This window comes from Parastagonospora nodorum (assembly GCF_000146915.1).
Source record: "Parastagonospora nodorum SN15 chromosome Unknown scaffold_37, whole genome shotgun sequence".
Lineage (NCBI taxonomy): Eukaryota > Fungi > Ascomycota > Dothideomycetes > Pleosporales > Phaeosphaeriaceae > Parastagonospora > Parastagonospora nodorum.
Window position 1 is genome coordinate 105,225 of NW_001884585.1, and position 23,761 is coordinate 128,985.

At 51.8% G+C, this 23,761-nt stretch overlaps 10 protein-coding genes and 1 non-coding gene across 11 annotated transcripts; 5 read left to right on the plus strand and 6 right to left on the minus strand.

Annotated features, from left to right (window-relative positions):
• Positions 1-307: 307 nt before the first annotated feature.
• Positions 308-1,461, minus strand: SNOG_15312 (hypothetical protein; the record flags this gene model as incomplete). Its single annotated transcript, XM_001805414.1, has 3 exons — positions 308-431; positions 481-1,170; positions 1,223-1,461. 3 exons carry the CDS (start codon positions 1,459-1,461, stop codon positions 308-310), a joined length of 1,053 nt encoding a protein of 350 aa, XP_001805466.1.
• A 452-nt stretch (positions 1,462-1,913) lies between these two features.
• Positions 1,914-4,672, plus strand: SNOG_15313 (hypothetical protein; the record flags this gene model as incomplete). The annotated part of the gene is made up of 5 exons (XM_001805415.1): positions 1,914-1,997; positions 2,248-2,340; positions 2,389-2,757; positions 2,812-3,475; positions 3,579-4,672. The coding sequence occupies 5 exons, from the start codon at positions 1,914-1,916 to the stop codon at positions 4,670-4,672; spliced, it is 2,304 nt and encodes a 767-aa protein (XP_001805467.1).
• A 265-nt stretch (positions 4,673-4,937) lies between these two features.
• SNOG_15314 (hypothetical protein) lies at positions 4,938-5,194 on the plus strand (the record flags this gene model as incomplete). Its single annotated transcript, XM_001805416.1, has 2 exons — positions 4,938-5,048; positions 5,093-5,194. 2 exons carry the CDS (start codon positions 4,938-4,940, stop codon positions 5,192-5,194), a joined length of 213 nt encoding a protein of 70 aa, XP_001805468.1.
• A 206-nt stretch (positions 5,195-5,400) lies between these two features.
• On the minus strand, positions 5,401-6,117 carry SNOG_15315 (hypothetical protein; the record flags this gene model as incomplete). Its single annotated transcript, XM_001805417.1, has 1 exon — positions 5,401-6,117. One exon carries the CDS (start codon positions 6,115-6,117, stop codon positions 5,401-5,403), a length of 717 nt encoding a protein of 238 aa, XP_001805469.1.
• Positions 6,118-9,384: 3,267 nt separating this feature from the next.
• Positions 9,385-13,745, minus strand: SNOG_15316 (hypothetical protein; the record flags this gene model as incomplete). The annotated part of the gene is made up of 7 exons (XM_001805418.1): positions 9,385-9,392; positions 9,491-10,049; positions 10,098-10,186; positions 10,234-11,421; positions 11,448-12,428; positions 12,564-13,087; positions 13,294-13,745. 7 exons carry the CDS (start codon positions 13,743-13,745, stop codon positions 9,385-9,387), a joined length of 3,801 nt encoding a protein of 1,266 aa, XP_001805470.1.
• A 742-nt stretch (positions 13,746-14,487) lies between these two features.
• Positions 14,488-16,277, minus strand: SNOG_15317 (hypothetical protein; the record flags this gene model as incomplete). Its single annotated transcript, XM_001805419.1, has 3 exons — positions 14,488-14,961; positions 15,270-15,658; positions 15,722-16,277. 3 exons carry the CDS (start codon positions 16,275-16,277, stop codon positions 14,488-14,490), a joined length of 1,419 nt encoding a protein of 472 aa, XP_001805471.1.
• A 771-nt stretch (positions 16,278-17,048) lies between these two features.
• On the plus strand, positions 17,049-17,134 carry SNOG_16631. Its single transcript is given in 2 exon segments — positions 17,049-17,084; positions 17,100-17,134. It is a non-coding gene; the product is annotated as a tRNA-Gly (tRNA).
• A 745-nt stretch (positions 17,135-17,879) lies between these two features.
• Positions 17,880-19,322, plus strand: SNOG_15318 (hypothetical protein; the record flags this gene model as incomplete). The annotated part of the gene is made up of 2 exons (XM_001805420.1): positions 17,880-18,458; positions 18,627-19,322. 2 exons carry the CDS (start codon positions 17,880-17,882, stop codon positions 19,320-19,322), a joined length of 1,275 nt encoding a protein of 424 aa, XP_001805472.1.
• Positions 19,323-19,754: 432 nt separating this feature from the next.
• Positions 19,755-20,499, minus strand: SNOG_15319 (hypothetical protein; the record flags this gene model as incomplete). The annotated part of the gene is made up of 3 exons (XM_001805421.1): positions 19,755-19,939; positions 20,008-20,313; positions 20,424-20,499. 3 exons carry the CDS (start codon positions 20,497-20,499, stop codon positions 19,755-19,757), a joined length of 567 nt encoding a protein of 188 aa, XP_001805473.1.
• An 84-nt stretch (positions 20,500-20,583) lies between these two features.
• On the minus strand, positions 20,584-20,948 carry SNOG_15320 (hypothetical protein; the record flags this gene model as incomplete). The annotated part of the gene is made up of 2 exons (XM_001805422.1): positions 20,584-20,761; positions 20,839-20,948. 2 exons carry the CDS (start codon positions 20,946-20,948, stop codon positions 20,584-20,586), a joined length of 288 nt encoding a protein of 95 aa, XP_001805474.1.
• Positions 20,949-21,849: 901 nt separating this feature from the next.
• SNOG_15321 (hypothetical protein) lies at positions 21,850-23,586 on the plus strand (the record flags this gene model as incomplete). The annotated part of the gene is made up of 1 exon (XM_001805423.1): positions 21,850-23,586. The coding sequence occupies one exon, from the start codon at positions 21,850-21,852 to the stop codon at positions 23,584-23,586; it is 1,737 nt and encodes a 578-aa protein (XP_001805475.1).
• Positions 23,587-23,761: the final 175 nt, after the last annotated feature.

Genomic DNA, 23,761 nt, shown 5'->3' on the forward strand with positions numbered 1-23,761 from the left:
GATTTCCAGGCAGTTTCTGGTCATGCTACGCGTTTGGCGGGAGGGGAGGGGAGGGGAGGGGAGGGGAGAGGACACGGTGAAATGGGGGATGGTTTGGCTTTGGTAGATTTGTTCGCGGTGGTGCGACTTCAAGATCATGTCTGCTGCAGCACGAGGGCTTCGTGTGCATTGTGTAGAAATATACAGAGCTGGCGATGGGATCAGGGGAAGAAACGAAGGAGTCACATGAGGACAAAGACGCGGACTTGGGTGAAGCACAATGTACATTCAAAGTGCAGTTTACAGGTTTTGTACAGAGGTTGGTGCATTAGTCGTTCAGTTTGCCATAAAATGGGAGGCCGATTGCTTGGAGCAGCAGGCGCGCGTCCTTGTTGCTCGTGGCGTCTGTGCAAATGGTGATGTGCAGACCAGGGATCATCTTCGGGGGGTATCTGGCTGTTGTCAGTGGTGCGACGGGTGGTCAGGAAAAGGTAGACGTACGCATCATAGTTGACCTCAATCTCAGGGAACAGAGCAAGCTGGTCGGGGGTGAGACCCAAGCTGATGTTTCCATGGCCATCACCTGATGAGCCTTTTGCGCCCTTCCACTCCTTGATCTTGGGAAGGACTACATCGATGAGCTTGGCGAGGAACTCGGTTGCGTTTTGGTGTTCCATGGTGGCTGTGGCGGCGACATATCTGCCCTCTCGCAGTCCCCAGCCGACTACATTGTGGCGCGCCCGATGTGACTTGGCGCGTACGTTGGTAATGGCCTGCAAGATCATGCCGGCTACATGCAGGTTGCCACTGTTCTCTTGCGCCTCGGGTACGAAAGAGTGAACGACGACTTTTGTGATTTTGGGTATATTGCGGAAGGTGCGAGGTTCATTGAGCAGGCGAAGGACTTCACCCTTCCCTCTGGGACCTCTGAGCGGGCGGTTCTTGTAGTATGGCGAGTCGCCGGTCCATTCTCGTAGGCGCTGTTCGTTCTTGGGCGCGCGGAAGCCGGGCGGATAGTGTTGGTATGTGAGGCTGAGCAGGTCGGAAGCGATGGTGCTCTGGTATGTCTGCTCCAGACGGGGGAGACTGAAAGGGCCGGGCTGGAATGCTCGCGATGCAGGATCAGATACGGGCGGCGGCTGATGGGGGTGCAGAGGCCCGCGGTAGTACTTGGGCGAGCGGTATTGGTATCTGTAGTCCCTTAGCTGGTGGTCACATGGCTCCCGTGACCGCTCTTTCGCACCTGCTGGGCGGCAACTCTTTCTTGCCTCTCCGGCGCAGTCTACTCCGCGCAACAGGGTCGAAGTTCTTAACGAGCTCCTCTGATGGCGGTGGCACTACCAGTGACGATGCAGATTCCACCTCTTTCACGGCGTCGGTCGAGGCATTGCGGCGACATAGTGGCAGGGCCGCACATACTATAGGCCTCGCATCTCTGCTCAGCGCAGAGGCGGTCCGCAATGGCAGTTCGCGCAGGGCCATTGTTCGCTGACGTCGGCTTGGGATGCGGTGCCCATGTGGATGCACCACGCTCGAATGCACTTTTCGATGTCTTGGCGAGAGTCTAGGCCAGACCCCGTCCGACTGCAGCCAATGGGCGCGTGTCTTGCCCGCATCTGCCTTCGTCCACCACCGTGTGTCTGCATGCGCCTGCGCTTCACCATCGAGTGTGCGGCTGAGGAATTGGAGAAGAATATCTCTTCTGCGTCGCCCCCGATCGCGTTCCCGTCCCGTCACCTGATCTGCCACAGCTTCACCGTGACCGCCGACCCGTGCGCCGCGTGTCATCACACCACGGCGTGTCGTCCCCCACCTGCCCACCTGCCTGTCTGCACCTGCCTCACCCTTCACGCTCCCCCCGTTGGCTGCATTCCCCACGATTTCTGTCTTAACCCTGCCGCCGTCTCCAGCCTGCATGGGTACATTACACCACCATGAAGACCTCTGGCGTTTCGCGCTTCCTCAGCCGTCGTGACAAGCACCATGAGAAGCGCTCGTCCAAGGCCACCCCCAGTAAAGTACGCCTGTCTCCTTCAGCTTCATGTAGTTCCTTGACGCCGCTGCTGCCTCCGACCGAGTTCCCGCGGCATGGCCATCAACGTCACTCAAAAAGCCTCGAGTCGCTATACCACAAGCTTCCGTATGCGCTCTGGTCGTCGGTGGAGGATGGTATCCTATTCTTCCACCGAAGCTCACCGAATCGCGCATCTGTAACATTCACAACGCTGCATATCCGCACGCCGTATTTCTAACCTTTTGTTTTCACAGTCGCGCCTCTCCAATCATGCCTCTCCAGACCTTTACACCATCTTCACCAACGAGGACGCCGAGACCGCAGCGGACAAGGATACCGAGAAGAAGGTGCGTCGGACCGAAGACTCGTCCGTCTTCGATCGTTGACCTTTGCAGGTCAAGATGCTCCTCACCCGCCTCCATGGAGCCGGTATAACGCGCATGCGAGAGGAACAGGCCCAATATGCTCTTTCTTGGAGTCCCGATGACATCGACAAGGCTTACGATATTCTGGTCCTCGCGAACGAGTCGCTCGAGGGAGAGCTGAAGGACTATGATCCAAATGTCCAAATGCTGGGAGCTATAAACAGAAATATGGTCACATGTTATCTGGATGCCCTGCTTTTCGCCATGTTCGCCCGCCTCGACAGCTTTGAAGCCATGCTGTACGACAATTTTGAAGACGAGCCACGGATGAAGCTCGCTGCAGTCTTGCGCTTATGGGTCAATCTTTTGCGTACTGGTCAGCTCATCAGAGTCGAGCTTGTATGTCAGCATCTTCGCTGGCGTGGTCAAAACTAACACATGCGCCAGACACAGCACCTACAAGATTCATTGGCCAAGTGTGGCTGGGAAGAAGCTGCTGAAATCTGTCAGCAGGACGCATCCGAAGCTTTCACTTTCATCACAGGCGTGCTTGAGCTACCACTGCTCACCTTGAAGATGGATATATACCACACGGGGCGCGAAGACAAAGAGGACGACCACAGGTTTGTCAACGAGCGCCTTCTCGAAGTTGCGATTCCAGAGCAAGACGGCGACCATGTCATCACACTCGAAGACTGTCTCGAGACCTACTTCAACAACCGTATCGAGGTCAAACGTTATCTGCAACGGCAGAACACGATAGCTTCGATTAAGTCAACAAACGAGTCTACTGTAGAAAGAGACCCAGAGAAGAGTGAAACTCTGCACATCGAGACGGTTGAGCTATTGGGGCCCGAGTCACCACTTGTAGCAACACCGACTGCAATGGAACACACAACGCCAGCCACGCCAACTCGACCCCAGCTCGACGGAAGGCGGCGTGCGGACAGCATTTTTAGCCAAAGGCTTGCGCAAAAGACGCCAGAAGAAAAGGCTTTTAACGAGAAGGCACACTTGCAAGAAATGTTGGACAGCAGTTCCAATGGTCGCCCGAGGTCTGCTTCTCTGCTTAGGAAGGAGATTCTGATGCCTGCATGGCAATTCTTCAGCTTAATCCGTGGGTGCTCTCTCTCAAAATGCAACTCATTCTAACCGTGATCTAGCGTGGTATACCGATAACGTACCCAAGAGTGATGCCCAAGTAGCGGCGCACTTTTCAGTCAAGCGCCCGGTTCTCGGCATTTGTCTCAAGCGATACACCATGACACCAAATGGATCACCAAAGCGTTTGGAAACCTACATCGACATACCGCTGGAGATAGGCTTGCCACATTTCATATCTGACGAGCGCATGAAAGACGAGGGCCCGCTATTTGGCAACTTCAAGCTAGTTCTCCAATCTGTAGTCTGCCATCGTGGCGTGTCTGTCGACTCCGGTCACTATGTTTCATTAGTCCGTGCCAATGACCACGAGAGACCAGGCACATCTCAATCAGGAGAAGGCGAGATTGCGGAAAGCTGGCTGCGATTCGACGACCTGGCCAACCCAAGAGTCGCCCAAGTAGACATCAAACAGGCTTTGCGAGAAGAGTCTCCGTATCTCCTTTTTTACCAGGTTCAACCCATTGATGAAGAGCTGGCAATGAGAGGAGATCCGCCAGCATACGAACTGCAAAGCGGCCTTCCCTCGATGGATCCTTCTAGGGAGACTCTTGCCTCAGCCGCGGCCACCGACACGGATGCAGGTGAAGACGGGGACACTATTGCACCAACTGCCCCGTTCCATGCAAGAACCGTGTCCAACTTCTCGGAAGAGCCCATAAGTCGGAACAGCCTTTCGAGCAACCGGCGAAGCAGCACTGCCATCGATGACACCGAAGGAAGTGCGCGAAGCTTCTCCCGCGGCCGCACAGCACCACCAACACCCGACGAACACAAGAACAGTTTTCTTTCTATATCCCGCCGGGGCTCGCGCATTTTCGGCACCAACAGAAGTCGACCAAGCAGTCCGAGCGGCGAAAATAGACTTTCCTTCACCCTGTCGAGACTGACCGGTCGCGGCAGCAAGGACAAGCTCATCGTCACCGAATCAGCCACCTCGGATGACCCCGTCATCGTCATTGACGAGGTAATCAGCAACGAAAACATTCAGAGTCCCACGAAGGAGAAGAAAGACGGAACTCTGTCGCGCAGTAAGAGCAAGAAGGAGAAGAAGGACAAGTCCAGGAGTAAAAGCAAGGAGCCCGGTGAAGCTTTAGACAAGGCGAAACACAAAGAGAAGAATCGCCCGGATCGCGAGTGTGCGGTTATGTAAATATGGTGGACTAGCAGCGGCAGTTGTTAAATATTGCTTTATTGCATTGCATAAGTCTTGATTTGTCAAGATCAAGGGGCTATGCGGGGTTGCGTTTGATTAGCGAGGCGTTCTGTTCTCGTGGGATGCATATACAATATTAGACGTAGCATTTGATATTCATCCCGCGCATGGCTACAAGCCTGAGACTGGAGAAAGCACGTGATGTCACATTGCAGACTTGGAGTGAACACTGATATCCACACGGAGTGTATGCCTTTCCTTCATGACATGGCTCCAGGTCCAATTCAAGAAACCTATCCGCTCATGCATGTCGGCTTTCAACGTCGTCACTCAGCAATCGCGTATCGAGCGTTCCGCGCAGCTTGGATTGAAGGTGCGTTTGCCGTTTGATAAACCCAGCCTTTGTGTTACTACCAGCACCTCTCACAGCTCGAACTCATTCTATGTGCAGTTTCTCCTGTCAACACCGCCTCCAGTGCTTTTTTGCAAACTGGCTTAGCTGTTCTGCTGCGCGCTTGAGAGCTCTGCTGTATATCATCGTTTGAGGATTTCAAATGCACTGCCGAATTCGCCTGATTAGCCGTGCGTGTACCATGTAATCACATCCCAAGCCAAATCTAAAGTATCAAGGAGATAATATTCAAGGAAATTCGTAATCTACGTAAAATTGGGTTTACAAATCCTAGGGGAAAAGAACGCTGGTGCACATCACATCAACATCAACATCATATAAAACTTCCTCTCGATCCGGCTCTTTTCCTCCCGCCATGTTCGTGCTCCTCCCGGATGTGGCGCATCATGTTGTCTCTTCGGGAAAATGTCTCCGCGCAGCCCGCGTGCTCGCACCGCGTGCCCGCGTACGCGGTGTGTCTGCTCTTGGTGTGGCGGGTCAGGTCGGCGCGGAGATGAAATGCCTTGCCGCACGCTGGTACGGCGCAGGAGAAGCGCCGTTTGTGCTTGCTGAACCAGTGCTTGTTTAGCTGTCCTGGGAGGCGAAAGGACTGGCCACAAGTGGGACATGTGTGCGTGAAGGGTGGAGGGGGCGGTGCGGGACTTGCTGATCTTGGAGGCGTGGACGCGGAGTGTGCGGAGCTGGTAGAGTTGGGGCTGCAGGAGGTGTCTGACCATGGTGGGGTGCCGTTGGTTGATGGGGTCGATGATAGTGGTGATGATGACGACGAAGTGTTAGGTGTGGATGTGGTGGGAGGGTGGATATCGCAGGGCGTTGACGGCAATGTGAGCTCAGATCTATCGCACTTGGCATCACGACATTGATGTGGAAGTGATGCCGGGGTAGAGTCCCTGTCGGTATTTGCAGCGTTGCATGGACGTTTGCCTTCGAGTGTCTTTCTGAATTCAATGTTCAGTTGGAGTTCAAAAAGCATCGTCGGGACAACTCCTGAAGACTCGGCGGTCCCGGAGAAGGCATAATATGACGACATTTGTAGAGACAACGCTTGGCTGCTGATGTGTTGCAAATAGGAAGAGTGTATATGATGGTGAGGTTGCAGCTAGGGTGAGAGTGCTTTCGTGGCGGTGATTGTGGACTTGGATGCTGATCGTGTTTCAATCGCAGTTGTATAGATTGAGTATGCAGAGGGACGTAGGCCGAGGTGCACAATGCTTTGTTAATTGAGGTTATGAGTTGTTTTCCACAAGAGTTTTCCGTCGTCATGGTCCTGGACGATTGTCTTGTCTGCATTGTGCATCTACTTGCCAGTTCGATATGGACGCACAATCGAACCTCTGGTGTGTGTTGGCATTGTTGGCGATGAAGGCCAGGCTGCATAGGGTACTTTGTCGCGCTCAGTCCGCGGTTGTCTTGTAGGAAATGTGCTGTAAGAGAGACAAGACTGTATGATTCATGTTGTCACATGTATCGTACAGTCGCACTAAAAGTAGCCAAAAGGGTCCGTGGGGGAGGTTGCATGTTGGAAATTTGGAAAGAAGCATCGGAAGGCTGGCAATCTTACTGGGGCAGGGGAAAACATAGGAGAACACCACACTGTGTTCAGAATCTAACATGAAGAATCAACCTTGGAAGTACCGAAGGAAAAACATAAGAAATACTGAAAGGCATGTTTCAAGGTTGGTTCTTGAATCGCGGACTATGATGTAAGTCAGTTTTGTCTCATGAGCTTCAAAACTTTGTTCGATGTATGCTTACTTCGAGACTGCCGATATGTGGTCATAATTTCCTACAACAAATCCACCTTGGAGCTATGACTAGATTCGTCACAACAAGTATGATGGGTGTCACAACAGATCTTTATTGAGGTTGGTACAGCCTCGATTCGTGTCGCATTCTGAGCAGTGCCGACTGGTGTCACATTCTGAGCAGTACCAAATGTCTCGTATGTGGCTAGGTGAAGCTGATGCAACACAAGAGCCCTCGAGAGTGATTTGGTATCGCGTACGAGAGGCGGACGGAATATGTCGCGCATAATTGTCGCGGCGATATTGTAAGAGAACGACACGACGCATTGCAGGTCCGAACACGACCAGTCCATTGGCGCCGTACGATGCAAGAGCCGCCTTCGGATGGCTGGGATCGATATTTGTGGATGGGCAAAGTTATGGGCAACAATCGTATAGTCAGGGGTTGAAAGAGCTGGTGTGTTGGTGTGGGCAATATTGACGATGCTTGTATGGTAAGGTAACTCAATTTCTCTGGTGTCAAGGGAAACAGGCAGGGAGCACTGATGGCTTTATGAGCCAGGTGTGAAGCGCCTTCAGTGTACCCTTGTTTGTTTCAATCAATTGAGTTTAGGTATGCTTCCTCAGGGCAAGCATCATCGCTTGCAGGACATGACATGCGGGCTTTTGGACCAGTAAGAGTATGCACACCTCAAACTAGCCTTGCTCAATAGCAACGTTATTGCGAAATAATTGAATGGCGAGACGATTATTCATGATTATCAACATTGTAAAATAGGCCTGTATTCTTTCTCCTTTTACTACACTTACCTCAACTTAGTCTCATTACCTTCACGCGGCAAAGCTGTCAAAGACATAAAAATTTGATGAAGCATACAATGCAGCGTCATGGAGGACGTGCTTATCTACATCTTTTCCATGGTGCAACTTCAAGGAGGTTTTGATCCGATGAGGTTTACCTAATTCTAACCTCATCCTTACCCCACTGCACAAGGCGAAAGCCCACTGCTGCGTGGCTGGTTTATGTGCATCCAAGCAATATCGTGGACAACATGATAGGATAAGGTTGCATCTATAGCTGTGATTGGTCTCCTCGAGCGATAAGCGACGCCAGAACGACACGATGCAGAACGGATGTTAATTGGACGCCAAAAACCCTTTAATGGGGTAACAACAGGCTCTTTCCCTTCTACAGCGGGGATATATGCGCCCTCACTCGGTTGCTTTTAGAAACAATATGGAAGCGCTGGTGCAATATGTAGGCTACGTTAAAAATAGCCTGGCAGCTTGACAGTATCGTCCCTGGCCGATACGTTACCAAGTACTATTACTGATTTAAGAGCTTTATCTTACAATCATGCACGTAGAAAAGCCATTTCCCCAGATAAGCATGGATGATCAAGGAGCGATATCATTAGGGATCTTGTAGCTGGAGAGGGTATTTCCCGACCCCATTCTATTATTGCGTAGAGCTGGCATGTCATTTCTCACAGCCACACAGGGTACGTTAGGGAATGCTTGTCGTCATACGGAGACATGAGGATGTCTAAACCAGTTTGAACAAGAGCCCAAAACCACACTGGTTTGTATAGCACCGCACTAATCAAGCGGTCCGAGAAACATTGAGCTCATTCTCATTTACATAACAAGCAGTGCACCAAGGATATGTATGTATGTACGTCTTCATCCTGAAAAGTTACAGGGAGAAAAGAGCGGCCGCCGAATTCTCACAACGCTGCAGTAGCACGTCGAGGAAGTTTTTTGTTCAATTCCTCTTCTTCTCGTGCAACATGGTGCACCCCTCCATCCCGGTCGTTTCCTGGCAACCACAAAAGAGGCGTTTCCTTGCCGTTACCAAAATTGACCACAACCGTTGTTCCAATGTAAGGAAGAATGACCGGATACACCCTGCCAGAGACCTCTGTGAACGAGTAGTACGTGTGCAGATTGCCCGCTTTGGTGTGGGACACGAGCTTTCCGTTCTTGGTGAAGAACATTGACCGACAAGTCATGTCCACACCGCAACCCACCACGTCACCCTTGCCGAACTTTACATCAATCGTGCGAAGTTCGGTCTTGTCGTTACTTGGGTAACATTTTTGCCGTCCAGACCCTCCATCCCATCCCCATGATTGGTACGGGAAATCTCCGGGCGCCCAGTACTTTTCTTTGGGACTTTGATGCGCGCATAGACCAAATCGTGCAGAGCTTTTGCAAAGTTTAGGTTACCATTCTCAAACAATAACGGATAACGTACTCACATGGTAATATCCGAGACCTCTGCGGAACCTTCGATTAGTACCTCATAGTAGAAGCCAGGAACATCTACAGGTACTGGGTGATCTGCAATCGCCAAGCAGTCCGTGGCTGCCCACTTGAGTAAGCATATTACTTAAATTTTCTGACGGGAATGCACTGGCGTACCCGAAAGCCCAGGCGACGGCATTGATTTGGAATCCTTACGCCTTGATAATCGAAGGCGAGTCGGGCGCAGTGCTGTAGACACTTTGCGGGACGACAAGAGTTCCACAGCTTCCATTTTCCCATATTGCCTAGCCGTCTGGATGGCTGTCCAGCCATGTTCATCAGGACGATTAGGATCAGCCCCTTTGTCGAGTAGCTTTACCAAAATCGGGAGAACTCCTTTCATAGCCGCACCTTGAAGGATGCCATTATCGATGTTACTATCATTGTCAGCATCGATCAACAAAATGCACACTGCCTGGTGATCGCCCGAAGAAGTCGGCATCCATCCGCTTAGGCAGGCTGCAAGTGCCGTGCGCCCAAACTTGTCTTTCAGGTTAGTTGCAACCTCGTTTTTCAGCAAACATTCGACCACGCCCTTTCTTCCGTTACGTGCAGCAACATGGAGTGGAGTCTGCTGGTATTTAATGTCTTGTTCATTGAGGATGGAATTGTCGTAGCCAAGTTTTTCACACAGCGCTTGCACGATCGTCTCGTGCCCCTTCGCTGCAGCTTTTCTCAAAGGCGTTTTGCCGTCTTTTGAAGGAAGCCTAAAGACCTTTTCGTCGGATTGCTTAATATGGTTGATTAAGTAAAGTGCGGTCTCGTCGTGATCGGCGCAGCAAGAAAGGAAGAATGGCGTGCGGTTCTGTGCGTCGAGGGCGTCAACCTTCGCGCCGTTGTCGATGAGAAATATGACCAAATTCTTGTGCCCATTCTCACACGCCACGTGGAGTGCAGTCTGAGCATTGACCTAGCCAGACTTAGTGAATTATTCTGTGAAAAAGTGTCGCAACCTAACATCGATGTCCATGACGTCTGCCTTGTATTTGACCAGGAGCTGAGCGGCCGTTACATTGCCAGAACTTGAACAAAGCTCGAAGAGAGGACCTGTAACGGTTAGATTGAGATCATTCGGTAGCGATATGTTAGCATACGTTGCGATGCCAGATCTTCTTCATTGACATCAGCTTTTGCATCAAGCAATTGCTGTAAGAAACCTTCAGGCACTTCCGATCTTTGCATGAGGTTGTGGAGGGGTGTTTCTCCATCGCTGTCCTTTGCGTTAGGATTGGCACCCGCAGAAATAATCGCTTTGAGGACGTCCGGCTTCTCACAAAACTGTAAGCAGGTGTGCAAGACACTGATGAGTGATCCCTGGTTTACGGCCGTCGCATCGGCCTCATACTTCAAGAAGAGCTCCACTGCATCTATATCTGGATTCTGAACCAGCAAGAACCTAAAAGTCAGGAACTCATATCCATCTTCTTCGCCTCTCATGTTGACATCAATGCCAGCACGAAACAAAGTTTCAAATAAACGTAGACCGTTCGCTTTCGAAACCTCGTCCTCTTTGGCTTTGCCATAGTATATGACCGCATGGTCCATGACGTTGTACATGGTATCGCGCTTGAATATGTCAGCTCCTCTAGAGATAAGGCGCTCCACAAGAGTGGTGAGGCCAAGTCTTGCAGCACAATGCAGAGCCTGTGAGGGCCACGACCAACCCCAGTTACCCTGTTGCAACAGGTTAGACCATGATTGGAAGAAAACTGACTCATCCTGGAAGAACGCATCGCGCAGTGCCTCGAAATTGTGCCACGTCGAGCCCTGTCTGTCTCTAGGTTGCCATAGCTCTTCAACCTTCGTCAAATGATAGTGGCAATATGTTATCTCGTAGCGGAACTCGCCTGGGAGCTTGCCTTCGAACGGCTGGTACATGGGGCTAGCTTGATCCACATCACTGTCTGCTACGGTGCCCATTTCCGAGGCGAGGTCGAAAAGTTTTTCATCATCCGTTTGTTCCACGTCCGATATGGGGTCCGAATGGTCTCCCTCGAAGATCGATTCCTTCAGATCTGGCCCTGGATTTTCATCAAGCTTGTCACGTTTCTGCGCCATGTGTGCTTCTCCAAGGCGCTTTTCCATGTCTTCTGAGTCGTTTGCTTCATTGCAGTCTATGCCTGTAACCTCGGGGGCTCCGACGGTAGTTTTCTGGCTCAGTTCTGGATCCGCATCTTTGAGAGTAGGTTCGTCTTCTGCTGAAGCCTCCTCATGGGGTACAAGATATCTTTTTCTGAAACCCTCATTCATCAAATGTTGTACTGCTTTCTCATCAGCGACAACTGCTGCACGCGAGGTTGCGACTTACAGATTGTGCTCGCGATCGAGATATGTCCAAACTTCTCGGATATGTCAAAGCGGTTGACAACACTTACGCTCTTTTCGCACTTCGCACATATGGAACCAGGATCGAGGTTTGCTTCTTCGTCTCTCTTAGTTCTTGACAAGAAGTGATCGGAGACAGTGCTGTGCCGCTCTTGTATGACCAAGGATTCCGGATCAACCAAGAGTAAGTTCACACTTGCTGCTCGAATCTGGTGTATCTGCAATTCTGAAACATTTTCTTCTTCCACTGCTTCGTGCTCGAAAATGCCTGCAGTTGTGTAGATCTGACTGTATGCATCGATGACCTCGGGCACGCGAACAGAACCACCGCCAAGAATTGTCCATGTTAGGCTACAACGTAGTAGCTCAACGTATGCTGGAGGCGTGGTCTGTATGATCTGCTCATAGAATGCATCCACACCTTCGGGCAGCCGTTCTAGATGTGTGCTCAGCGGACGTTGCCAAGGTTGCTTCAGGAACTCTAATGCCAGGTCAACGTATCGGAAGTAGCTACCTGCCTGTTTGACAATCTTATCGCATGCCAGTTGCTTCTCTTGCACATACCATCCGCTTAAGCTAGAAAGTTGGCGTTCGGCGTTCAACTTGATATCAGGTCCGTTGTTGTTTTCGACCAGGATTGTCGGCACTCGGCTCAATGCGTCCTGGATGTCCTGCTCAGGCCGGCTGCAAACGATGACTTTTGGTCCTGGGCGCGAATTACAAGCATCGCCCATAGCGCTTAGTGTCTCTACAAAGCCAATTGAACGATCGGTACATTCGTCTAATGCATCGATGACTGCAAACACCTGGCGATCTAACAGAGCGACCAGACCTTTGAACACATTCGCGAACTCCGCACTAAAGACATTGGCAAAGTTAGTGCTCTCGCCTGCTTTTGCTAGACTCTGCTTCCCAGATGCACCTAACCTCTGGGTCACGAGCTTGTTCGCTTTGTCCAGTGTTTCTGTAGGTGATTCCCTGAGATGTGCGTAAACTTGTGACAAGAGATCATTCAGAATGCAATCAGTTTCTCGGGTATTGCCAGCTCCTCGATTGCAAAAAAAGAAAACAACTTCATGTCCACTCGTTCCTCCCTTACTTGCTCGTCTCTGAAGTTCATCGATAATTGCAGCCATGAGGATGGATTTGCCGACTCCCGGGCCGCCTGAGATCCAGAGCATTGCGCTGTTAGCTGAATCGTACCAATCGCAGAAGTTATGTTGATCGAAAATCCATGTACATGTCTGTTCTGGTAGTCTTCGAGCGATCTTGGCATGGAGTTCAACCCGCTGATCGCTCGTGGCTTTCAGTTTGCGCATGTTTTGCTCGAAATGTTTCAAAGCCACGTCGTGTGGAGTCATATCTTTGTTCATGTCGGCGAATAAGGTTCGAAGGGCGTGAAAATCTTCGGCTTGGGCTTCTCTTAGTCGTAGGTTCTCGTCGAGTTGCGCTTTGATGCCGTCTAGAGTGCTTGTCATGAGCTTTTGTGAATCATGTACAGCGCGTTGGTTGTAATCCAAAAATTGCTGGGAAGCTATTGTAGCGAACTTGCTCATCTGCTCGTCATGGCTTTGCATGAATTTGAGTTTCTCAGTGAATTTGTCAGTAGCAGAGCGAAGGAGGCTTCGAATGAACCTTTCTAGGAAGTGTGAGCTTTCTAGCCTTGGATTAAAATTCTCTAGTACGCACCGCCTGCATGTTGACTTCTGTATTTCTTCACGGAGAAAGAGAAGTCTAGAATGGCAGCATAGACTTTAGGAATGCGCTCCGTCACTTGTAGGTAAATCTCTCTCGTGCCCAACGCCTCGATATTTCTGGATGGGCCGTACATCCTGGAGAAAACGGCGCATGAGATCATGATGCCCAGTATATCCATGGAAGCCTGACCAAAGATGCAGAACGTGGTATGATCATCTGTGAGTGCTGACAGACACATCCTGACGCCCATCCATGCTAGCCCGACAGATTCTGGAGCACCCTTCATAGCGATGTCGCCGGCCGTCATTGCGACCTCAATTTTCTCCAGTATCCGACCAAAGCGAGGCGAATACTCTTTATCAGCGCTTCGCTTCGTGTTTTCGAAGAACTCCTTGACTACTGTCGGTCGGTCCCATTCTCTCAGGAAGCTGGCGGTACGGCTCTCGTCTCTATCGCTGCTTTCCTTGAATAGCTCCATAGCCTCGCGCCATTGCTCTTTTTCGAAGTCGACAATAGCTTTCTCCATATCTGTATTGATATTTTCGGCGAGGCGCTTGACGTGAAGAGGGACACAGGGAGCCATGTTGAGTACGCTTCTTTTATATGGAAGGCTATACGCTTATCGACCGGTGAAAGACTACATGCATCGCGACCGGGTTTATCCCTACCCAAACGGCTGTAGTGGCGACACAGCCTCCTGACAGGCCAAAGATAATCGCTGCTGCCATCAAGTGGCCATGATCGCGTGTACATCATCGCACGACACCACTCTACGTCCTTGCTCCGGGTTCTGATTCGATGCGCAACGGAACGGCAATAACGATGGGGCGGGCTGTCAAATACCTACTCTCGAATTAGCGATGGCGTAATGAGGGGTTGATGGACCACGACGAAAGGAAGCCACATTACAGCTTCAACTCTGCCGCGTTATCAGTACCTTCTGCAGATCTCTGTCGCACAGCTCAACAGTACATGATTTTACCCAACCTATCAAACTTGCCCAAATGGTTCTTTGGCTGACGACTTGAGGTGTTTAAACCTTCAACCGGAAATGTGTGGAAGATCATATGGACGGCGAACTCAGCCCTTTTCTTGAGATTAAAACCACTGTACACGCGTTTTTCTTTTCACATTCCAAGTAACGCCCCTATATCTTCTGCGCCTATATCACTTTATAATAGAACTTAGAGATACGCTGTTTGAATACATTTTTGAGGAAGCGGCAATGGACCCCTCGAGGTTGTGGCTATTAGCAAAACCTATCGTGTTACGCTTAACGGCAACAAACAAATCATTTTTTCGGCCTCACTTCCCACTCAGAATCTCTAGTTTCCTCGATTCCATCCACCTCGAATAACCTCAGACAGCGTCTCCGCCTTCTCCTTCGAGGATCTGAGTTTGTCCTCCAGCTCTATCACTCTTCGCTTTAGCGTGGAAATCTCGGCCTGAACACTACCGCAATCCTCGCATGCGGTTGTTGAGCTTGCGGCGGATGCTTCATGGGTCTCTACACGCTTTCTCTTCCCCGTGGCTGGCCGTTGCGCTATTTCGGGACCCATTTGCTGGGTGAAGTCGAGATCAGATACCTGATTGTCGTTCTCTTGGTGCATAGAGTTGCTTGGCATACTCTGCGAATCTCGGTCGAAATAATTCACATGCTTCCGTTTGATGTGGTCGTCTCGATTGTCTTTCCGCGCAAATGGCTTGTTGGATCGGTCGCAGCTGGGCTCCGGACAGTAGTAGTATGTGTCGTTCGATGACAGCGCTTCGTCTTGCAGGAGATGTGAACGATGGGTTTTCTGGTGCCGTTGCAGCTCTCCCTTCGTGCCATAACCTTCTGTTCGTGAGCATCCTGGTATATCACAAGTAAATGGCCGGTCGTGTTTATTCATATGCGTTCTATGATTGGTCAATTTGCTGCCGAATATTGCTTTGATGCACATGCTAAAGTTGTGAAGAACATGGTAGATGCCACTTACTTCCAAGCACTTTGGGTGCGAAACGTTTGTCCATTACAACATGTCCTGTCACATCTCCATTGAGGTTGAATGCGACGTCGTAGGGTAGACAGTGTTGTGGGTCCAAGTGAATGAGAGACGCATGCTACCTGACCCGGCTCGCCGGATGCGCTTTGTCTTCTAGATGGAGCAGGAGGTGGAGCATGCTGACGATCGGCCGTGTCAAACTGGCCGGTCGCTCTGTTATTTTCTGTAGAGAACTCGTTCCTGGGCATTGCACTGGCTATACCGTGTCCCGCTAAGGTTTTCCCGCCATCACTGTCTGTCGACGGCACCGTGAATACCCCTAGGCCTGCGTCGATGCCGAAGCTCGATATTGGCTCGAAGGTACTCTGCAGAGGATTCACCTCCGCTGGTATTGCCCATGGCTGTAAGCGGTCTGTCATGTATCCAAAATCGACATTTGACCAGTCCCAGTTTTGATCACTATCATAAGTAGAAAACGGGAATTGGTGACCGGGGCTCTCGGCCAAGGAGGCTGTAGACAAATTAGTTAAATGCATCATCAATACATGAAGTAATAGCTGTTTAGTTGACATACCATGAGGAAAGTTGAGAAATGCGTTGTTCACACCGATTCTGTAGTCCTCCTCTGCTTGGGTTCCATTCGTGGGGGTGTAGAACATCCAGCATACACCCCAAAGTACGGCCAGAGATGGAAGGATGTCCCAAGGCATTGTCTTACATGGTGGCCGACGCTCATTTGGGAACACCGAAAAGACACAAATGAACATGAGTGCCCTAAAGAGCTTCTCAAGGAACCGAATATACCACTTGAATAAACGCTCAAGCCGTTCCATTCGGTACTCTCGGTCTAAATCGTCCAGCGTCTTTTCGTCTCCATCACAGAGCTGCTCTACTTCTAGATCTTCGAGAGATGTTTCTAGATCTTCGAGAATACCCAGGAACCATGGGCTATCCCAAATACCCACGAGTTTCACATCTCCGTGGCGATTTCGGAATTTATCGTCTTGGTATGATCGTAGGGAGGGCAAACAGTACCGGGCCAAGATGGACTGGTCGAATATGGATTTTCCTCTTTTGCTTGTGCAGCATAAGCCATAAACGTATGCGGCATAGTGATTCAATGGGTGCATGGTCGATTGAAATCAATGTGAGTTGGAAGATGACTGATGTACAAAAATCCCACTAGAACTATTCACGGACAGCACACTTATCTTCCACGGATCTCTTGCGCTCTGAATCCCTCTGGACTTAGCGTTGCAGCGCAAGGCAAAATCGCGAATTTCCCTAGCTCACCAACTTTGCCTTAAGGCAAAACCGAGCATGCAAGTTGATAGGACATGGCTGCATCTGCGTCTGGAAGTGGTCGCTTTAAGCGAACCGCGACGTCAACGCAGTGCATCAAGGTTGCTCATTGGACGCCGCCAGCGCTTCAGACCACTCACCGGTCCGAGGTGACAAGTTGAAAAAAGCAAGGCAAAGTCGAAGATGGAGGCTGGAGTGACCCTCGTTGTCGTCAAAAGCGCCTGAGGAGCAAGGGAAGGGAAGCTATCCAAGGCTAAAGCTGCCTGGACGAAAACTGCACTGATGCTTCAAACTCGTCATATCCGTTTCCGCATATGGCGATAGATGTTTCAGCAAATGGGTGTGCCTTAATACCTAAATAAGTGTCTTAGTTGAGATGGCTAGGTCCCATCTGCAGGGTGCGGAATTCTTAGTGGGGCAAGCAATGCAGAACCTTCACTAGCTGGCTACACAACCAACGCCAACACTGCCACACAACTCCCCAACCCATGGCTCGATCGTGTCCAGCTCTCGACTATTAACTCTTATGCACTGGATCGAGTCGTTTTTCTTGCAATATATTGAATCAGCTATGGAAACTTTCCGTCAACAAATCACAAGCATCGGTGGTTTAGTGGTAAAATTAGCCGTTGCCATCTGTACAGATCAATTCGGCTAGCCCCGGGTTCGATTCCCGGCCGATGCAATACGCTTTCTTTTTGTTTTTCGAGTGTTCTGACGGAGGTTGTGGTGGTGGAGTTGTCCTGTGGGAAGCAGAGACGGGATTTTGAACTTTTTGCCTGAGTTTTCGCAGAAGAGGAACATGAAACATTAAACTGGACGCGAACAAGCAACTCTTGGTGCATTCAGGGCGCTTTTGTTTTGGCATCGTAGTATTCTGGTAGTGGTGCGCGGTGGTCAAATTGAGGTGCATGAAGCGGAAAAGGGAACCCGTGGAGTTTTGCATGAAATCTGATGGGAGAAGAGCCTTGAACATAGAATCACCAGACAGAGAAGTAGAACATATGTAAAAGCTTCTAGATATCTCTTTCTCTCTTGTATTACCCAAGTAGCTGTCTTTTCTCATCCTGAAGAAGGCAAAGTCAAAACCAGGCTAAGCGCCAGCACGGACGTGGCGGTGCACATGCGCCACACGAACATCGACCCGCCATCTGTTTTTACAGCCTCACGCGCCCACAGCGACGCGATGTCTGCCTAATCCTATTCGCGCGCCTCACCGTGTAACTTTAAGAATGCATGGCCGTGAATATATATTGTGAATGGTCTCCGCTATTCCCTCGCTCGCTTCGGCTTCACCGCCATATCGAGGCTGTGAATCTGCAGTGGAGGCGAGACTTGCCAACGACTTTTAAACGAGTCACGACCTGATTGATTCCTGACTGACTATTCCTGTTCTTTGCAATACACTCTTTTGACGACAACTTTCGACCATGGCCTTCACAGGCCGCACCCCGGAATCCCTAATCCCGCGCTCCGACTCGCGAAATCCAGCGACAACATGTAAAGGCATCACCAAATCCGGGCGTCCATGCCGGCGTCCCATCGATTCCAAAGCCTCAGAGGACAACGGCGTGCTCGCCGTAACATCAGTCATCAGCGATGATTCCGAGGAGGAAGACGTCGGCGCCGCGGCGTATTTTTGCTGGCAGCATAAAGACCAGGCGGAGAGCCTGGCGGCGCAGGGACCCGCAACAACGCTTTACCCACTGAAAGAGCGCAATAGCATCGACACGCTGGTTGAACGACTTGGTGTGCTGGAAGTCAATGACACTCCGCAGGAACAGGGATCGCGGAGAAAGAGACGGACGTCTGGATCTAGGCCGCCGCGCAGGATTAATCGCCCGCCGACGTGGGAGAATGTCGAAGGCCCATTGATGTCGATTCCAGGCGACGTCATGGCTGCTGAGAAGCGGCGGACGCGGCCTCCCAAGCCCGCGCCAATGAGGCAGAAGAAAAGCTTCTGGGCGGGGTTGTGTTGTGGGAGTGCGGATGAGGAGGAGATTGAGGTGGTGAGACATAAGCGGCGGACGAGCCAACACGTTGTGCCAGAAAATACTCCGCAGATGCAACAAGTCCCAATCCCTCAACGACCTTCCCGCCGCTCAAGCCTCTCCCATCCAAAACCCCCACCCCAACCCATCAGCAGCGTCCCGGGTCGGAAACCCCTAGGAGAAAAGACCACTCGCCCGCTCAACAACCGCGTCGTCTCAGCAACCTCCCGCCTCCTGCAATTCATCCCCCCCTCGCTCTCCCCGCAACTAACCTCCACCCTCCTCGCCGAAGCCTCGAAGCCCATCTCGCCCCACGACGAGGATGGGTACATCTACATCTTCTGGCTGACCCCGGAAGCCCTCGCCGCACCATCGAATGCCGCGTCGACGCTGCTGACTGCGCCCGCGAGACCGGATCACGGGCGCAGGACGAGCGATTTGATGAGGCAGTATAGCGTCAAACCGACGCGCGGTGGGGGTGGTGGTGGTGGTGGAGAGGGTGCTGCGAAGAAAGATACGATATTTCTGAAAATCGGACGCGCGAATAATGTGCACCGCCGCATGAATGAGTGGACGAGGCAGTGTGGGTATAATCTCAGTCTCGTGCGGTATTACCCGTATGTGCCGTCGAGTGGGACGCCGTCGCCGACGCCATCACCGGGGAGGCGTGTGTCGGGCGGTGTGCGAAAGGTGCCGCATGCGCATCGCGTGGAGCGGTTGGTGCATTTGGAGCTGGCGGAGCAGCGGGTGGTTAAGAGTTGTGAGGCGTGTGGGAAGACGCACAAGGAGTGGTTTGAGGTGGAGGCGTCGAAGGAAGGAATTAAGAAGGTGGACGAGGTGGTGAAGCGGTGGGTTGATTGGGCGGAGAAGGCGAATGAGTAGAGGAAATGCGTGTGTTATAGACGGTTTCAAGCATGTTTCGGCATAGACGTTAGACATTGATACTTCAAACATGCACGAGCCTAATTCAGAAAGTTTGCGGATCATGAATTGAATGAATTTATTGGAAAATGGGTATCTTGTGTAGTTGCTGCAAGCAAACAGAAATGACAGACGCATGGACGTATCTTGGGGTCAGTATCGTCGTCGTCCGTGGGTGTGATTTGCTCAACATAGCGAGCACTGTACAATGGGGGTGTGGTGGAGTGAGGCCAGTCGGGTCCGGCCGTGAAATTCAAACGCAATTACTTTTCCGCCTCTTTTCGGTCGCTACAGCGAGCATCCCCGGGGGCGTTGAAGCACCTCTTTCTCGTCACGTCGTGCATAGTCATATGTACAAAAGTCGTCCCCCGTCCACCATGAGCGACATCGTGCCTAGAAAAGTCCGATCCTGGGCCGCCAGTCGTTCTCTGCGACGGACTTGGGGTTCACGACGATCTGGTACGGGAAGGGGTTCGCGTCGGTAGTGGTAATGGGTGGGATGTGGTCCTTGTCACGGTTCACGATGGAGATGATCTTGTGCGCGGCCTTTTCCAGCGACTTGGTCATGGCCCGGCGCACTTTTAACACGTCTAGTCTCCCAGTCAGTAACAATCTCCCCACACAACGTCATGGACTGGCAACGTACCAGTCTCGGTTCGGGGCTGCGCGAGCGTCACGTCCAGCGTCCACTGCTCCCAGCACACGTCCTCTTCGGCACGGCCAAAGAAGTAGGCCTTTTTCCGCTTCTTCTCGAAGAACTGCACTACCAGCTGGCCCCGCCCTCGCTGCTGGTGCGTGCCTTCTATGGCCCTGACCAGCGCCATGGTCCGTTGCTCGATGAGCGTCTCGAGGTCGACGTCGTCAATGGCGGGGAGGGTCAGGTCGAGCAGGTCGCGCGTGAGCGGCAGTATCGAGGTGAAGTAGCGGTGGAAGAATATCGTGTGTAGTATCGCTGCTCAGCGGTCAGCCATGTCTCAGGGGCGAGTTGCCGGACAGAGAGGAAGCGCATGGTGGGGTGACATGTCGAGATTTGCAGCGGCAAGCGCGGGACTCTTCACCCACCTTTGACGACATCCTTCACACAGGCCAGGTCGGCGAAGATGTCAATGTGGTACTCTGGCCGTCGTCGTGGCTCCATGCTGGCATTTGCGTGCTCGGAAGCGGAATCGTGGCTGTAAAAAGACCCCGCTGCGCGCCGCGCGGCGTCTTTGCTCTCGTCGTGTCACAGCACGGTGACTGCAGCTTTGCGTGAATGCTGGGTCCTGAGCGGCGGTATCGACACTGCGACTGCGTGGATTTCGGGGGGTGGATGTTGTGGGATGTTGGGCTGAAGGGGTGGGTCGGGAATGGGCTTCAACTTGTGGCGGGGCACAGGCGGTTTTGCGGACGGAAGCGCATGGCTGCGAACAAAAACGACAAGGAACAACAATCGCCCCGGCATGCAAGTGAGATCATCAAAGGGAAGCGGCGCACCCACTTCGCCTTGACTAGCCTATCACCGTCTCCGCAATCCTCCTCCACAGAGCCCTCCAACGCTATTTTCTGATCCACCTCAGCCTTTGCGTGACGTTGCTGTCTCCGAGACATGGCTGCAGCTGATGTCCGTGTATGACTGCAGTCGTCCGCCTGCCACGGTGGTTCACATCCCTTCGGCGTGACTGACGGGGGCTCTCACGCTCTGCAAGCGCACTTGGACGGCAGATGCACTGCAATCCTCGCTTACCGGCGGGCCGTGAACATCCAGTTAGACCAGCAATCGCTGTGCTAGCTTCCAAGGTTCGACATAATCGTGCAGCCCTAACCGCAACCATCTACCGTGGCCTTGGTCGTGGACATCTCGTGCATCTGGAGACCCGTCTGGAGCCTATCGGAAAGGCTGGAACACCTGTTCGAGCCTACTCCACAACCCTGCTCCCAGTGAGGTGTGGTGTGAGGATGCGGACATGACAGACTAGGTAAGGCTTCGGGAATTTTTCTAGTCAGTGTCTGGACGCTGTTTGCGCTCGAGGCCAGATCTGTGCCATCAAATGACCTGTTCTTGTAGTATTTTTGCTAGACAGGAATCTGATCGACGACTTGGGGTTTATGGGTGGGTTTGTTGGATAGGTTTCGCGCCGTCGTGTCTTCGATCGGATCGTAGTCAAAGTCCAAATCTTAGGTAGACGTACGAAAGCTTGTACAAAGGTCGGTGGTTCAAATATTTCAAAGTCGAAGTTTATCACCACGTCTCGTGACCATCAATAAGCTAACGCAGTGAAGCATGTTTGATGATGACTTTGGTCCACGTGCAAGCTCCAATATTACTTCACTGCCCATGTGATAGCCGCTTAGCAGCATGTCGTCAGCCCGATGCAAAGTTCTGTTATGCTCGTGAAATGTGACTGCCTGATCGTGGGAGGCTAATTATAGTCTAAGCTTTGCGATCCGCGCTAAGATCATCCCAACGCGAGAAGTCGCGTCTGCCTCCACCACATCAACCAACCACAACATGGTCGGCACAAAACGTAGACGGGATGAAGACGACGTTGAGGAGGGAACGCCACGCAAGCTACGCGCACATCTCGCCGAGGACAGCGTAGACGACCACGATACGAGCGATGCGCAAACGCCGTCGAGAAGGGGCAGGGCCCAGCATCTCGCCGTGAATGGGACTCCGAAATCTATACTGAAGAAGTCGTCGATGCTCAACATCGCCAATGGCGCAACACCAAGGTCGAACCGAAAGCTGGTCTTCGAAACGCCTACCAAAACGCCCAAAGACGACACCCCTACCGGCACGCCGACGATCGTGCGCAACGCAGACCGCAGTGCGCGGCGGAAGAGCAACAAACGGCTATTTGAGCGCACTCTGAATGGCGTAGAGAGTGATGAAGAGGCGTTGGAAGAGGCAGATGAATTGGCCGAACAGATCTTGGGCGATGAAGACGAGCATGCCGAGGCAGGTGCTGAGGAAGCGCAAGAGGCACAAGAGGCGCCCATACCAGAGACCCCCTCAAAGCGAGGTAGAGGCCGACCGAAAGGATCAGGCAAAGTTGGGCGACCACGAAAGCAACGTTCCCCCTCGCCACCGACTGAACTTCCTCCGCACGAAGAGTACTTCTGGCAGAACCGCCCCGGTGGCACCAAGACGTCCAACAACACCTTGTCTGCGCAAACGTTGCTCAATCATGATGAATTCTTCCAAGCGATGCAGTCGTACCAAGACCAACACCAGTCGGAAATGGATTTCCTGTTGGACTTGCACGGCCGGGCATACGATCAGTGGATCTTCGAGTTGGAGGAGGGTTTCAACATCTGCCTGTACGGCTATGGCTCGAAACGGATCATCACGGAGAAGTTCACACACCGTCTGTACTCCCATTTGTTGGAGCAGGAGGCGTACAAGGGCACGAAGAACAAGCCGAAGATTGCCGTCATCAATGGATACTCTGCCGGCATCACCCTCAAAGACGTGTTCACGACCATAGCATCGACCATTATGCCAGCAAACCTCAAATTGCCTAATCAGCCCGCCTCCCTTTTGGACTTTTTGTTGGAATACATGACGAACAACCCACCTCAGCACCCGACTCCCGTTATCCTCAACTCAATCGACTCGCCATATCTCCGCAAAACTCCAACGCCCTCGATGCTGGCACGACTTGCTGCGCATCCCGCCATCAACCTCATCTGCACCGCGGACACGCCAAACTTTCCACTGCTGTGGGATGTCGGCCTAAAAACGCAGTACAAGTTCCTATTCCACGACGCCACAACCTTTGCTTCCTACGACGCTGAGATCGACGCAGTCGAGACCGTCAATGAGCTCCTCGGCCGCAGTGGCCGGCGCGTGGGTGGCAGAGACGGTGTAGGCTTCGTGCTGCGCTCGCTTCCCGAGAACGCACGATCTCTGTTCCGCATCCTAGTCATGGAGCAACTCGCACTCTCCATGATGGAAGGCGGTCCCGATGAAGACGACCTACAAGCCACGCCCAAAGCCAAGAATCCCAAAATCGTGGTTCCGGAGTCTAGTCAGGGCGTCGAGTATCGCGTCTTGTATCACAAGGCTGTTGGCGAGTTTGTGTGCTCGAGTGAAGTTGGTTTTAGGACGCTGCTGAAGGAGTTTCACGATCATCAGATGATTGAGAGTCGTAAAGATGGGATGGGCACGGAGAGGTTGTGGGTGCCATTTAGACAGGAAGAGCTGGAGGGACTGGCGGAAGATTTGGCGTCGGAAAGTATTTGAGTAGTGGATTTGTATGAATATAATATGTACGATCTGAACGAATACTTTCTCTTTGCACGATATGCTGAAGATTAGCGGCTTTGTTTTTGCAGGCACTTTCAAAAGCTACCAATGGTCTGTTCACCAAACATCATTGCGAGAGTTGGTGCACTCCTAATTAGGTAAGTATTAGTAG